Source organism: Erithacus rubecula (genome assembly GCF_903797595.1).
Source record: "Erithacus rubecula genome assembly, chromosome: 16".
NCBI classification, from domain to species: Eukaryota; Metazoa; Chordata; class Aves; order Passeriformes; family Muscicapidae; genus Erithacus; species Erithacus rubecula.
In genome coordinates this window covers 11,646,944-11,661,961 of record NC_136668.1, presented here as the reverse complement: position 1 = coordinate 11,661,961, position 15,018 = coordinate 11,646,944, and the positions used below count along the sequence as shown (strand labels likewise).

Sequence of the window (15,018 nt, the reverse complement as noted above, 5' to 3'; positions counted from 1 at the left end):
GTTGGAGTAAAACAAGACTTTTGGGAAACAAAGGGGAAGATGTTGGGCACTCGTGGGGTCCTTCCTTCTCTCTCATCCCCAGCTGAGACTTTAGACATGAGCACAAAGAGCACATCAGGGTCCCATCAGTGCTGAGCTCTCAAAACCCAGGCAGGCTGCTGGGGAGAAGGGCAGTCAGGAAAAGGAGTTTCTGGGGTTTTAATTTTTATGACCCAATTCCCAAGGAGTGGTGGAGCTGTGTGAATGCAGCTGAGTAAGAAGCCGGGACTGGGGCAGCTGGAAACAGCTTGATCTCCAGTGAAGATCCTTGATGAACCCAGCACCAGGTCACCTAAGGAGGACGTGTCTGGAGTACAGGCAAAGAGCAGCACAGCTGCTTACAGCAGGATTTCTTCACTCCTGGTTCATTGTTTTTATTGACACGTGTATTATTTAATAAAAACCTACCACCTTCTCTCTGTGGCAACACCAACAGAAGAAAGTAAATCAGGTAGCTGTTGAGCGAGTCCTGAAGAGCAGAGTGAAGCCAGGTGTTCCCTGTGCTTGGTGCTCCTCTGGCTGATTTCAGTGGTTCACCACAGCACAATTCCAGCAGCAGCACAGAGGAAAAGGATCCCTGGAATACACGCTTCGGTTAGAGGATGGAATTTCCTCACTTAACATTAACTTGGAGGCTCGGTGGGGAATTCTGCGTGCCTCAAAGAAATGTCAGCCCAAGCCGGCCGGCAGCACCACCCTCCTCCTTCCCGGGGCCGGGGCCACCAGAGCGCTTCAGCACAGCCTCCCCTCAGCCACTGCTCCTCCACGCCGGGGGACACGGGGAGCCCCCTCGGCCCCGCCATTTTGTGTCTGCACAAGCCGGGGGAGCCGCTGCAGGGCTCGGCCTCGCCGATCCCCTACGAGCGCAATCCCCCGCAAGAAGTCGCAGGCTGGCTGATGCCGCCCCTCAAAATCCCACTAAGCCGGGCGGGACCGCAGTGCAGCCCCAAGGAACCCACAGGAGACAGAAACACGGACAACGGCTCCGCCATGACGGGCACCGTCTCCACCACCGCCCTGCCCTCGCCTTTATAGCCCCCGCCGCGCGCCGATTGGCTGCGCCGCCTGTCAGTCAGGCTGGGAATTTCCCGGGGGCGGAACCAGCTGTGGCGGTGCTGGTGGCGGAGCGGAGGGACCCGGAGCGAGACCCCGATCCCGGCCCCGATCCCGGCGGCGGCCCCGCCGTGGGACGCACGGCAGGTGAGCTCGGAGCGCTGCGGGGCCCCGCGCCCTCGCAGACAGGAGCCCTGCCCGGGGCACCGGGGTCTTACGGGGCAGGGGGGTCGCGCTCCCGCAGCGAAGGGGCCGTGCCGGAAGGATCTGCCGGGATCGGGGCTGCGCGTTGTCCGTATCTGGCCGGTTCCCGGGCCGCTCGGCCGGTCGGGGTGAGACCCCGGCGGGGCCGCGGCCGCGCCGTCCCTGGGGATTTGCCCCGGGGCCGCCCGGTGTCGCGGGCTGTGGCGGTAATCGTGCCGTGCCTCAGTTTCCCCTCTCCCGGCGAGGCCGGGGGGCCCGTCCCCGGTGAGTTCCCGGGGGGAAGAGGAGGCTCGGCGGGGTGCGGGTGGGGGTCCCGCAGCCCCAGGGCGGTGCCGGTGCCCCGGGGCGGCCCCGCTCCTCCCTCGCCCCGCCTTGCACAACCCCGGCGTCTCCCGGGCCCCGCGTCTGCCTCCCGACTGTCCGTGACTTGCGATCCCCCCCAGGGGCTGGGGCGGCCATGGCCTCAAGGACCCTCCTGTCCATGCTGATTTCCTTTCCCTTTGAGTGTTTCCCTCTGGTCCAGCCGTGTGTGTCCGCATCGGATGCTGATCCAGAGGCTGGAATAGCTGGAGCAGGGATGGCAGCATCCTCCTCTTTTGGGAGGGAGGCACAGCTTGTCTTCCCCATTTCTCCTCCCTCAGTTCCATGCTAAGAACCTTACGGAGGACAGAGAGAAAAATATACAAAAGATGCTGTCTGTCACTGCTGCTTTTAGGTGAGAATAGCTCCAGGTGGGACTCATGGGGATGTGCATCCTCTCAGAGCTCTTGCTGTACTGTTCCTGTGTCCCTTGCACACAGGTTGCCCCCTATATCAAGAAGTCAAATGCAGTCTTTTCCCTTGAGCTGGTTATTCCCATCTCTTGGATGGGTTATTCCCATCACTTGGGGAAACGGGAGCTGTTGTGCTGCCACAAGCTATTTTGGAGTGCACATTTCATGGAGAGCACTGTCAGCTGAAGCGTTCCAGAGACTGGGCTTTGGGCACTGGGATGAATTTTGGAGACAGGAAGGCTCCAAACAGGCACGTCCTTGAGAGCTGTCTCTGTGGTGAGGTGAAGTAAGCAGCAAGAAAACAGGAGAGGCTTTTTGCTGCCTTTGGCATCGTTCCTGGTTCTGAAAGAAATCCCACGACGCCCTTTCGCCCGACCTACGCCAGGCAGACCTATTTAGCACAAGGCCGTGGGTTGTTGCTTGCCAGCAGCTGGTACAAAACTCTGGTGGGTGGAGGAAACCCAACTATCTACTCTTATGGCATTGCAGGTTTTGTTTTAAAGCAGCAGTTCTTACACTTTGGGTGGCACTTCACTGGTGGTGCCACTATCTGCTGCCAGCTTGCTTGTTGTCAGCTGAAGCACAGCAAGTTGAACAGGAGTAGCTTGGAAGCAGGGAAAAGACTACAAGGAAAAAGGTGGCTGTTCTGCTTTGGAGTGCTGTGACAAGCAGCCATGATGCTGCTGAGCTCGGCAGGGAGAACTGGAGCAGGCAGAATGAGCCAGATGTCTTTGCAGCAGAAGACAGGGTCTTGCATAAATCCCCCTCCCATGCTGCCAGGAGAGCACCACCACCATGCCTGGCTGTGTGTCCTGCCTGCATTGAAGCTCTGCAGCTGTGTGTGGTTACCTGTGTTTGTAAACCTGGCAGACCCAGGGAAATGCTTTATTTTCTTTGTGAGCAGTGTCATCAGAAGCAGGTTATTTCATGAAGCCTCTTCTAGAGGTGGGTTTTTGAGAGAAGAGTGGGATTTCTGGCTGGGGGAACATCTTTAATATCTGCTGTGTTTTGGGTAGGGCTCTTGCCTTTCCCACCCTCTCTTTGTGGCTAAACTGACTGGAAAGGAACACACTGCAAGTGGAGGTTCAGACCTTTCCCTTTGAGACCTGAGCTTTGCAATGCCTGCTTTCCTCTTTTATTGCTTCCAGCCCAGTGGACTGCACTGCCCAAAAAGTCTCATTATTGCTACCTCCTAAAGCCAACTTTACTTTTTCCTGCAAATGAGACCAGTCCAGGAATGGTTTTTCCTTGTCTGGGAAGCTGCTGGAGACCTCTAGAAGAAAACCAGTCTGGGGGCTACAGTGTTTTCCAGTAAAATGATCAAACAAACAAAAAAAGTCTTTCTGTGGTGTCAGTCTGAGTGGCTTTTGCTTTCCCTCTGAGGAGGCATGCTGGGGACCCAGCAGCCCCAGTCATGGGAAAATTATTCTGGCAGCCTGCAGGGATTTGCTTTCACCTTCTGTGATCTTGGTGCGGAGGAGGCTTCCTGTGAATGTTGTGCACTGAAATAAGGAAAACCCCTTCTCCTGAGGGCTGGGCCATCACAGGATGGGAGTTGAAGGGCTGCCAAGCCTACAGCTCTGGGAGGGTTCTCCTCACCCTGGGGTCACTGCCCAAAGCAAACCCCCAGCAGTGCTAGCCCCTCCTGCACAGGCTTCACATCCTAAGCCTTGGTATCTGCAGTGTTCAGTAATTTTGAAGTAGGAATCACATCCTTCTGTCACTTCTGCATGGCTGGGTCAGTAGTGCATGTTGTTCTGGGTGACAGCAGTGACAGCTCCAGCTCACTCCCAAGCCACTTCACAGCTATTTAAATGCCACTCTGCTTTCATCTTTGCCCATGAGTCTCCCCTGCCCACTCACACTCTCATTCTCTACTTTTGTTGAGTTGCCATAAAAATTTGCTACCTAAGGGTCTTGGTGTCCTACATGGAGCCAGCAATGCCCACAGGTGCCCCTCTGGCAATCTCTGACAGTGGCTGGGCATGGAGCCAGTGACTGCAGCCAGGCAGCCATGGTCTGAGCCTGGCCCTCAGGCCCCAGGGCTGTGAAATTCTGTCAGATCACCTTCAGAACTGTTGATTAGCAAAGAGGGAAGTGTTTTCTGGTGGTTTGGTGGTTTCTGCTTGAGTTTGTGATAGTTGTGTTTTCTTTGTGATCTAATCACTGTTAGGTACTGGTATATGGCCCCCTCTCACCTCCCCTCATGTTTTTATTGAAATTAGATTTTTCACTGTAAATCTCACCTGTCAGAACTCCTAAGGGAAAAAAAAAACCACAACAACCCAAGACTGGGATCAGTGACTTGGTCTCTGGTCCCCAGGGAGACCTCTCTGTTCCAGCAGCTCCTTGCAGAAATTGGGCTGTGCCTCCACTCTAGGGGAATCCACCCTGTCCCAATGGTGGCTTGCAGTGCTGTGGAAACCCCTCCCTCTAGCTGGCTATTGTTTGCTGGTGAATTTGTGGCTGGTCTGTGCTCTGCTCAGCTGGAGATAGTCCAGCTCCTCTCTGCAGCTCTTGTTTGAAAACAGCTCCTGTGGTCTCTTTGCTACAATCTCCCTGATAGCATACAGACCTTGAGTAGAAAAGTTACTGATAGAATCGTGAGAATAGGGAATATCTGAGGCTCCATCCATCTGGGAGAATACAGGATTACTGTGTGTGAGCTCAGCTATTTGGCTGGGTGGTCAGTGCAGCTGGACTCTGAGGGATTTCTGCAGGGGTGCACAGGGGGCAGGTACCTCCCATATGGTATGGGACAAGGCAATAAACCTCCAGGTTTGGGGTCTGGCATTTAGAGAATGAGAACTGGTATTTCAGGCTGCTTTCAAGTCACATGGGGAGATAGTACCACAGGAGAGGGCAGCTCTTCCCTCTTCTTCTTCCTCTCTCTACCTTCCCTGACACATACCTGGGCTCATTCCAGTGCAGGATGCAGATACCCCACAGGATGGTCACTGCAGGGTGGGTTTGATACCCAGCTCCTCCCAGAGCCCCAGGTCTGGAGCAGCATGTGGTGATTGGACAGCAGTGAGAAGCAAGCTCAGGTCCCCAGCCAGCCTGTGACACCATCCCCATCCCCTGCCAGGCTGGCCAGGCAGGTAGCATGGCCACAGGGCCATGCCACAAGGGTCCCACTGGGCTATGTGCTGTGCTCATCCAACCTGGCCTTGATCACTTCCAGGGATGGGGCACCCACAGCTGCTCTGGGCAGCCTGTTCTGGTGCCCCACCCCCTTGCAGTAAAGAATCCCTAATACCTAATCCAAACCTGCTCTCTATTTAAGACTGGGTGTGACAGTGCTGACATCTCTGGGACCCACAGCTCGAAAATGGCCCTGGTTCTTCCACAGCTTCCTGTCAGCTGCTCTGGGCTCCAGGAATAGCCTCTCCTCAGCTCACCCCACACCACCACAGTTGGGCAGTTCCAGCTGCTTGGGACAAGGTCACTGGCTCCCCATAAAGGGGCCAGAGACAATGGGAAGTTTGGCAGGAGCATATGGATGATGAGACACACGGATGCACCTCCCAGAAGCAGAGTGCTGCTGAGGGCAGGCCCAATTCCCTGTTGCTGAGGCAGGCGTTAATTGCTGCTCCAATTGTGGATGCTGCCAGGTGGCAGTTGTCATCTGGAAAGTCCCTGCTGCTCCCTGGCAGGCAGGTCATCCAAACTGGAGATCAGCCTGGATCACTCATGGCATGAGCATTAGTCTGAGGCTGAGACAGTTTCAGGTACGGGCTACCCCCTTCCCCTTTCTAAATGCCTCCTCTCAGCCCCCTCCTTCTTACCAGCTGTCTTGGCTGGGAGAAGAGCATTTTGAGGTACTCCTATTGTGTCCCCAGGCAACATCCCAGCTTCAGATGGCACCAGCACCTTCTCAGCTGCTGCTCTGCTCTGCTCCTTGTCCTAACAGGCTGGCATCAGGGGAATAGTTCTGATAATTTGTGCTGTGATTCACGGCAGCTGCTTTATTCACCCAGGAGCTGGGTGGGACCTGGAGCCAAGATCCTGCCCCAGCTGTCCTCAGGCCAGACTTCAGCAAGGGGGAGGCCTTAGGCCACCCACAAGTGCAAGGAATTGGAAAAGCAAATCACCTACTGCTCATGGGTGTTTTGTATCCTTGGGCTTTGCTCCCAGCCCAGCACATGCCCAGATGTTTCCTGTGCCCAATTCAGGAAGTCATGCTGCTGACAGTCAGTTTTTCTGGCTGAGGAGGAAGACAGAGTGAGTCCCTGCCTGGCTCCTGGGGCTCATCCCCCAATACAGCCCAAATATCCCCCAGCTTCTGGTTAAGGCTTTTGGAGTTGTAGATACTGCCCCTCACCAAACAGCCCCTCACAAGCCTTTATGCACCCCAGAAATCCCATATATTGGGCAGGAAGCCCTGGTGACAGTGCCCAGGTTTGCTCTGCTGTGGGTGAATGCTCCTGGCCTGTGTCTCCATCTCTCCTGGGATGCAGCAACCAGGGGTTGCAGCCTTCTCTGTGACTCCAGCACCCTTCATGGGTGAGACCATGCCCCAAGTGGGCCTGCTGGTGATGCCTCCTCGTGTGACAGTTCTCATGGCTGTGAGTCACCCTGACATGTTCGCCCCAAGCAGGGCTGGAGGGGAAGTGCCTCCACCTGGGTCACTTGTTGTCTGGCTGGAGAGCAGTTGGGCACCAGCACAGCACCCGAGACCCCCATACGGCTGGGACCAGGGGACCGTGGCACCACCTGGAGCCAGAGGAAGGTGACACTGTGCTCCATTGCCTTGCAGGGATGCCTGGCTGGGAGGTAGGCGACTGAACAGCAGGCATGGAGGGCACAGGACCCTATCATATCTATGACCCTGGTGGGGGCTCAGAGGAGAATGGATCCACGGCCTTGGAGCGGCTGGTGGAGGAGAACGCCCGGCTGAAGGAGAAGATGCAAGGGATCAAGTCTATCGGTAACTGCTGCGTGCCAGGGGGATGAGATTTGTCTTTGGGGCAGCCCACCCTGTGCCCACAAAGCCAGGGGTTTCTTGCTTGGTTGAGGAAGGGTGCTGGTAGAAGCTGGGGGTCTTGGCACTGGGGCAGCAGCAAAGCTCTCTCTGTCCTGGTCCTGGAGGGTTGAGCAGGATGTCAGCTTTTTCACATGGTGATGCAGAGGGAGCAAGAATTTTGCTCTACTTCTGGGATGTTTGGTGGTGGAATAAATGGCTGGAAAGAAAAGACAAGTGCTGAAACAAGGACAGCTCTTTTGGAGTTTATGGGTGCTGGGAGCAGTTCTGCTTTTGATGAAAATCCCCACCTCTTGCAAGCCCTGTTGGGCCGAGGGCTTTTCCCAGGTGTTTCTCAAGGAACCTGCTGTTGATTGCTCCCTGCGGCTGCAGGAACATGCCAGTGTTGAAATGTTCCAGCTGAGTTGTGCCACCTTCTTTCTTCTCCTTGTCAGCCTTCCCCCGCTGCCACCCCCAGTTTTGCTTTCTGTCTTGTGAGCCAGCTTCCTCCTTTGAGTCCTCGGCTTCTGCAGCCGAATTTCCACCTGCCTCGTGATTCCTGTTGTGTCACCATGCCCTTACCTGGGACAGGGACTCACTGGTGAGACAGTAGCCCCCAGAGTGGGGAAGTTTGACCTGTAAGTCATCACCCAGGCTTAAATTTGTCTCGTCTGAGAAGCAGAGGAGACCTCTGAGAGCCACAGTGATGCCTTCTGCCTCCTGTAACCAGTCCTCTGTGTGTCACCATGAGGATCTCTGAAACCAGCGAGCTGCTGATCCAGCTTTGCCGTTGGATTTATCCCAGAATAGTTTCCAGATGAAGAAGGACTATTGTGGGCACTGCTCCAGCCAGACAGGGTTTTTGGTGCTGGTGGATGGGGCCACTGCAGGACAGGCCCTCAGGGAAAGAGGCTGAGCATCCTTCTATTGCCCACAACAGGAGAGCTTCTGGAGGAGTCCCAGGTGGAGGCATCCAAGCTGCGGCAGAAGGCAGAGGACCTCGTGAAAGACAACAAAATGCTGATTGGATCATCTTCCTTGGAGAACTTGGTGGAAACTGGAGGTAGGAGATGTGAGGCTTATGGGGGAGGAATAACCTGATGGCTTGGAATCCTGATCTTGGGGGAAGGAAAAGACTGTGCAAGAGACTTTAATGAAGGACCCTTATAGCCGTGTCATCTCTAGAGTATATCAAACTACTGCCATCCTCCCTTCTAAAAGGAGGTTTCTGTCCCATCCCCATCAGTGGGGTAGAAGTCATCCATCAGTGCCTGACCTTGCAGGGGTCTGCTGTCTGCATCCCTGTGCCAGGTGGAGAGAGGCCCTGCTCTCCCAAAGGCTCATGGCTGCATCCTTTCCCCTCTCCACAGCCGTCGGCCCTGATCCTAGCTTTGCACGGGCAGCCCCAGGCAGCGCCCAGCCGGACCTGGAAGCACGGAAATCACCTCCCAGTGTGAGTCTGCTGGATGTGGAGCTGGTGCTGCCATGGCTGGAGAGGGAGGCACTGTGTATCTAATTAAAGCAAAAAGTAAGGCAGCCTTTAGTCTCTAGAAACAAGGATGAACCTGAAAGGAGGGGTCAGCTCCCTTGCTGTGCTCCTGGTGGTCCCTCTCTTTGTGTTGTTGGCATCTTGGGCTGCCATTCCCTGGGCAGTTCTCACCTGGCTGTCCCCCCTTGCAGGAATCCTCCTCAGAGATTGAGATCGTTGCCATGGAAGCACAGGGATTTCCCCAGGAGAGCAGTGAGTGGCCCTGGTGCCTGTGGAATTTGTTAGGTGGGGAGTCACGTCAGTGTCAGAGGTTTAGGGGTGTGCAGGGCTGTAGTTCTGCGCCCAAGCAAGTACCAACAGGGCTGGCTGACCCTTGGGCAAACCACAGAGGAGGGATAAACTGGGCAAGGTCCTTCCCCAAACACAAGTGGCCTGGCTGGGCCTGGGTGAGGGGCCAGTGAAGCAGGCTCAGCCAGATGGGGTCACCAATGTCTGCTGATGCCATAGGAGAGTGACAGGAGGAGCTGTGACAATGCAAGTGGCTATCGATGGCACTCTGATGTTCATCTGGTGCCCACACTGGGTGGGAAGACCAGGCCTTCAAGCCTGGTCCATTGCTGAGAGGGTCTGCCCTAGCCAAAACACCTCTATGTGCTCTATTTGATACCACATGAATGTCCTCCTGACTGTCATTGTCCCAGCCTGTCCTGCTCTGATTTTTTGTGTGCTGGAGTGGAGGGGATCCAAGGGGAATGAACATCAGCTGGCACCACAAGGTACCAGTAAGAGGACATGCCCTCCTTGCACATCCCTATTTGCGTTGGCCAGAGAGGCTCTTGGAGGGGTTCAGTCTTACTGGATGCTCCTGGGGTTCAGCTGTTAGGTGATGGGGAACAGAATGGGATCTGCTTGGCCACCAGCTGCTGATGCCTGAGCTGAGTCCAAGTCCTGTGCACGCACCCGGATCCTCCCAGCTTGAGTCCTCACTGCCTCCCTTGCCAGCAGGGTGGGACAGGACATGGGTGGGAGGAGCTGGCTGTGCTGTGTCCCACACACACCCTCCCACAGCAGGTTTGGGGCTATAAACTTCAGGGTCAGGTGCTGAGGACGCACTGGGCTGCCCTGTGGTGCAATCTGGGGCATTCCCACTGGCAGCAGGTGAGTCAGCGTGGCTGGGAGTGGAGCAAGTGTAGGTGTTCCAGCACGTCCCCAGCTCCTCCCAGCAGTGCCACATGTGCCAGCTGTTGTTCCAGTGGCACCTCCTAGGCAATGGAGGAGTTAACCAACCATACCAGAGGAGCATAAACCTCCTGGGGACTCTCCCTATGGGCAGGGTACACCCTGACACTGATGGGTGTGCCCTGACCTGGGTTTTCCAGGCTGCTGTTTAAATTCTGTGCACTTGGTTGTCACCTGCCAAAGGGCTTGGTTTCCTGGTGTTTGGCGTGCCACAGCAGCAGGAAGCACAGAAGTAGGACAGGTGGAAGGAGGACATGGGAATTGGGGTAAGACCACCACCCCTTCCAGTATAGAGCAGAGTGTCCATAGAGAGTACAGTGTCAGGAGCTGGGATTTTTAGTCTTGGGGTAGATGGGAAGAGCTCAGGAGGAGAAGAGACCAAGGGTGGAGATGCCTCCATTGCTGTCAGTGATTTGAGAGTGTGTTCTGCTCAGGCTGCCAAGGGGCACAGGGAGTCCATGGGCTGTTGCCGTCTCCTCCTCCACCTGGGGACTCGTTGTTCCCAGCAGCTGGGAATCAGACCTTTACAAAGATGATGAGTTTTTGAGTACTGAGTGGAGCTGCACAGTGGGTTGGTGCTGGCCCAGCTCCCCACCACAGCCCTGGGTGGCACATGAAGTTGATCTGCCCCAAGAGGAACTTTGCAACGCTACTTGAACTGGTCTGATCACACCTGATCCTGTCCCCCTTCCCAGGACTTGGAGCAGCCACCGAACGAGGATGCCAACCTGCTGCCTCAGCTGCAGCAGCTGGAGAACACGCTGAGTGGCTGTGCCAAGGAGGCCAGCAAGGACCAGGTCTTTGTGCGCATGGGCTACATGGCCTCCGAGCTCAAGCGCTTGGCCTCCAAGGTGCACAAGAACGAGCAGAGAACGTCCTTCCTGCAGGTGAGCGAGGGCAGGCCTGGCACTTCATGGAGATTTTTTTTTGCCAGCAAACCCCTCCTGAGGTGTACATCCACCTCCTTAGCGAGACCTGGTGGGAGGTGTGGGTGGCCCAGGGCTGGCTGCAGTCCTCACGTTGACAGTGTTCACCCTCCAGACGCTGTGTGAGACGCTGCACAATGAGAACAAGGAGCTGCGCACCAAGCTGGAGCATGACCTGGAGCAGAGAAACCAGGCTCTGGAGAAGCTCAGGTGAGGATGGGCTATGGGGCTGGGAACAGAGCTGCTCTGGAAGCTTCTTCCTGCTGACCCATCTCTTCCTGTGTTTCCACAGGTGTGAGAACCAGGAGCTCCGGAGGATGGTGACACTGAGCAGCCAGGACAGTGGGAAGAGAGAAGCTGCTGAGCAGCAGCAGGTGAGGAGGCAGCATCTCCTTGGAGAGGGCTGGGAAGGAGGCAGGGAGCCCGCTGACACATCAGCAAAGATGGTCTCATTTTAATTGAGCCCCCAGTATGACCAGCAGGACTTTTCAAGGGGATGGGGGAGGCAGTGGGAGGGAAACTGGCTTGAGTTCAGCCGGCCTTGGGCACAGCCTCCACAAAAGCCCTGAGGGTCCCCCCCGTGCGCGTCCAGCAGAGCGGTGCCATGGTGGAGAAGGCGCCGGGCAGAGAAGAGCTGGAGGCCAAGGAAAAGAAGGTGAAGATCCTGGAGCACCAGCGCAGGGAGGTGAGGACCAGGCTGGGAGGGAGGCACCACTGAGGAGGCGGGGAGTGGGCAGAGGTGGCACAGGGCTGGAATGGGACTGAGAGACTGGGGCAGGGCTTCAGAGCTGCAGGGAAGCACTGCTGGAGCTGGGATCTCCATCCAGCTGGTCCCCAAAGTGCTTTCATGACAGGATTCTGCTGGGGACCACCACAGCTGGTTCGTAGCAGGGTTTGGACTCCTGTTCAGCCATCCCTCTCTCCCTGCAGCTGCTGGAGGTGAACAAACAGTGGGATCAGCATTTCCGCTCCATGAAGCAGAAATATGAGCAGAAGGTAGGGCTGGGTGCCCGGGGGGGACATTTGTACTGGATGCTGGCTGTGGGGACTGAGGAAACAACATAGGGAGGTTTGGGGGCTGCCTGTAGCTGCTTTCCCCCGTGTGGGTCCTTGCAGGCCAACGCCCCCACTCCCTCCTGGCAGGTCACGGACCTACACCAGGAGCTGGCTGAGGCTCGCAGGGCAGTGACCGAGCTGGAGTCAGAGCGGGAGCAAAAGCAACGGGATTTTGACCGCAAGCTGCTCCTGGCCAAGTCCCGGATCGAAACGGAGGAGGCGAGTCCCTTGGGAAGGGTGACAGGGAGCTGCCAGCCCTGTTGCCCTGCCCTGGCTGATCTTCCCCCCACCCTGGGTCCTGCAGGCAGAGAAGGAGAGGCTGGCCATGGAGGTGAGGGACCTGCAGCAGAGGATGCGGTTCCTGCAGGAGCAGCTGGCTCCAGTCACCAGGCAGCGGGAATACCAGGAAAAGGAGATCCAGAGGTTGAACAAGGTGGGGCCCAGGGCACAACCCCTCACTGCAAAATGTCTTTAATGTCTTCCAGTCTCTTTACCTCTCTCAAATCCAAAACTGACCCTGATAATCCACTCTTGCCCAGGCAGAGACTTGTGTCAGGCTCACCACTTGTATTAGACCCACCACATCCCTCTGAGGAAGGGGGGTTCAATGAGGGTTTGTTAGGACAAATGCCCATGCCCAGTTATACCCACTTCCCACACTGGACACATGCCCAGGGTCTTCCAGTGACATCTTGGGTACTGAACTTGCTCTGACCCTGCTCCCTCCTCTTCTCTAGGCATTAGAAGAGGCCTTGAACGTCCAAGCCTCTCCTCCACCCATCTTTGCCATGGAGCCAGCAGGGAAGCTGCCACAACAGGAGCTGCTGACCCAGAATGAGCTACTCAAGCAGCAGGTAGAGCAGGACACAGAGGCACTGGGGACAGGGAAGGAAATACATGGACTGAATCTGCACAACAAAGAGCCCTGTGTGCCAGCAGCAGCTGGGCAGGTGTCAGAGCTGGGATGGTGGGGGTTGGGGACCCAACTCAGTATCCTCCAGGCATTCATCTTGAAGGACCACAGCCATGGGCCATCAAGCCAGCCCGCATGGCTGGTGGAGTCAAGGATGGCAGTGCAGTGATGGGGTTGCTTAGGGGAGATGTCTGCCCTCTGCCAAGTGCACTCACATTCTTCCTTTCTGCCAGGTAAAAATTTTTGAGGAAGACTTCCAACGGGAAAGGAGTGACAGGGAGAGGATGAATGAGGAGAAGGAAGAGCTGAAGCAACAGCTAGAAAAGCTGCAGAAGCAGTTGGTCCTCTCCAACAACCAGGTGAGCAGCGCTGGGTGCTACTAGCAGCACTTTGGGAACCCCATGTCATCCCCATATGTATCAGAAATGCTTGGCCCCAGTGTCACAGTCCCTGTACATGCCTAAGAGTATGGGCTGAAGGAGGACTGGAAGGCCAGAGGTGTGTTTTTTCTGCTGCTTGTAACTGCCAGAGCATCTCCTTTCATTCATCTCCTCTTTCTACACCTTTCCTGGGGGTCTGATTGGAAGACTGGTGCAGGCATTCCCTCAGCAACCCTAACCCATGAAGATGGGGGGGGTGGCAGGGTGGGCTCTGCACTAACCCCTCTTCCTCCCAGCTGCGGGCCTCCAAAGATGACTGCCAGAGGGAGAAGGAGGAGAAGGAGAAGCTGAAGAAGCTGCTGAAACAGCACAAACAGGTAGGGGTGGGAGGTAACCCTCCCTGGGCAGAGGGGCTGGGGGAGTCGATGGATGGGTGATGGGCTGCCCTTGGGATCTCTCCAGCATCTGTGCTGGCTCCTTTCAGGCTTCTGGAGAGAGGCTGCACCCCGAGCCAGGGCCAGGGCCGCTGGGCCCAGCCTGCCCCATGTACCAGTACCAGTACAGCCCCCCCATGGCTCACCCCATGTACCACGGCTACGACGAGTGGCAGCAGATCCGGTACCCGCCAGCCGTGCCGGGCGAGCACACGCAAGGACAGAACTTCCACCATTTCCCCCCGGTGAGGCTCCAGCTGTGCCAGCAGGAGGGGCAGCAGAGGGTGGCATGTGGGTGGGTCTGGGATTCGCTGCCCTCCAGGGCCACCGAGTCCCAGAGCAGGGAGCTCAGCACGTGTCCTAACAGCATGTGACTGCTCATTCCCTTTCCTCCCCTCCTCCTCCTCACAATCACAGAGTGCAGCCTCATGATTCACATCCCAGGTAATTGCCTGTCTCTGTTCCATCTCCTCCCGCAGCCCGAGTACCCCTGGCGTCCTCCCTGTGCCATGGCTCACAGCCAGAACGCCCAACCAGTGGCCGGGGTGAAACCAGTCCCCAAGGACTTGGGTAAGGCTCAGACCCTCCCTGACAGGGGTGCCCGTCCTTCGCCCTGAGACTGGAGCACTTGGCTAAGCACATGGGGGAGGGATGGCAGCACAACTTTCCAGGCAGTGGCCATTTTCCCTTAGCCCCCACCTCCCATCAGCTGAGGGGATGATTTTGCTGTGGGCTTGGTCCCTGCTGTATCCCTGCCTCACAGCACCTAAAATCAGGCTGAGCCCAAACAGCTCATGGAATTATGGCTGTTGGAGCTCAGTGGGGGCTTGTGGGAGAATGAAGAACTGTGCTTACTCTGTGCCCCTCCCTCTGCTGTGTCTCAGAACAGGCAGGTCCCGGATTGCCCTAACGCCAAGGACCGGCCACACTCCGACACCAGTGGAAGAGGAGTAGGGGTGTGTGTGTGCCCGTGTGTGTGTGTCCAGGAGCTTCCTCCAGCTGCCAACACCTGTATGGACATGTGCTGCACGTGAGGGGCTCAGCAGCGCCTTCCCCCAAGGAAATCATGAAGGAGGGACTAAAGGTGCCATCGTGGTGGCAGCCAGCATGGGCTCAGTCCCCTGTGGCCATCCCCTTCCCCACGAGGAGCCCGGCCTGGCGTTGCTTTTGACCCGAGCCAGGTCTTCAGGGAAGAGGAGCCAGTGTTTCCCAGGAGCTGCCCCAGTCCAGAGCCCCTGGAGGAGCGGGTAACAGCGGGGATTCTCCCGGTGGTGGGAGACCCCACACTCGCAGGCAGGTGCTGGCCGCAGCCATGGCCTGGCCTGAGGGTGGTTGGTGTCTTTGTATTTATTTAAGGACTGAAGTGTGGCTGAGTCTCTCTGGTTTTGTCCTGAAAGCTGCTTCCTGTCAGCAGCCTCTGCGTGGGGAGGGGGAGAGGGAAGGATACCAGGACCATTGGTCTCCATATACTTGGGTATAGCCATAGAGACAGACTGAATGCAAGGGGACCCCAACCCTTGCTTGGGCACCCAGGATCTGTTGCCCCAAG

General features: G+C 56.7%; 1 protein-coding gene across 6 annotated transcripts; it reads left to right on the top strand.

Moving 5' to 3' along the window:
* Nucleotides 1-530: 530 nt before the first annotated feature.
* Nucleotides 531-14,837, top strand: TNIP1 (TNFAIP3 interacting protein 1). 6 transcript variants are annotated; one of them, XM_079320234.1, is made up of 17 exons: nt 832-1,239; nt 6,829-6,999; nt 7,973-8,095; nt 8,403-8,485; nt 10,456-10,647; nt 10,802-10,896; nt 10,979-11,060; nt 11,279-11,371; nt 11,617-11,682; nt 11,830-11,965; nt 12,051-12,175; nt 12,480-12,596; nt 12,889-13,014; nt 13,332-13,412; nt 13,520-13,714; nt 13,949-14,039; nt 14,354-14,837. In XM_079320234.1, exons 2-17 carry the CDS (start codon nt 6,867-6,869, stop codon nt 14,377-14,379), a joined length of 1,764 nt encoding a protein of 587 aa, XP_079176360.1. In that variant the 5' UTR covers nt 832-1,239; nt 6,829-6,866; the 3' UTR covers nt 14,380-14,837. The 6 variants fall into 6 exon arrangements, with proteins under 6 accessions (XP_079176359.1, XP_079176357.1, XP_079176358.1 ...); XM_079320235.1 differs by having other exon boundaries at nt 1,111-1,239; nt 11,282-11,371; XM_079320231.1 differs by lacking the exon at nt 6,829-6,999 and having other exon boundaries at nt 533-1,239.
* The last annotated feature ends 181 nt before the right edge of the window (nt 14,838-15,018 follow it).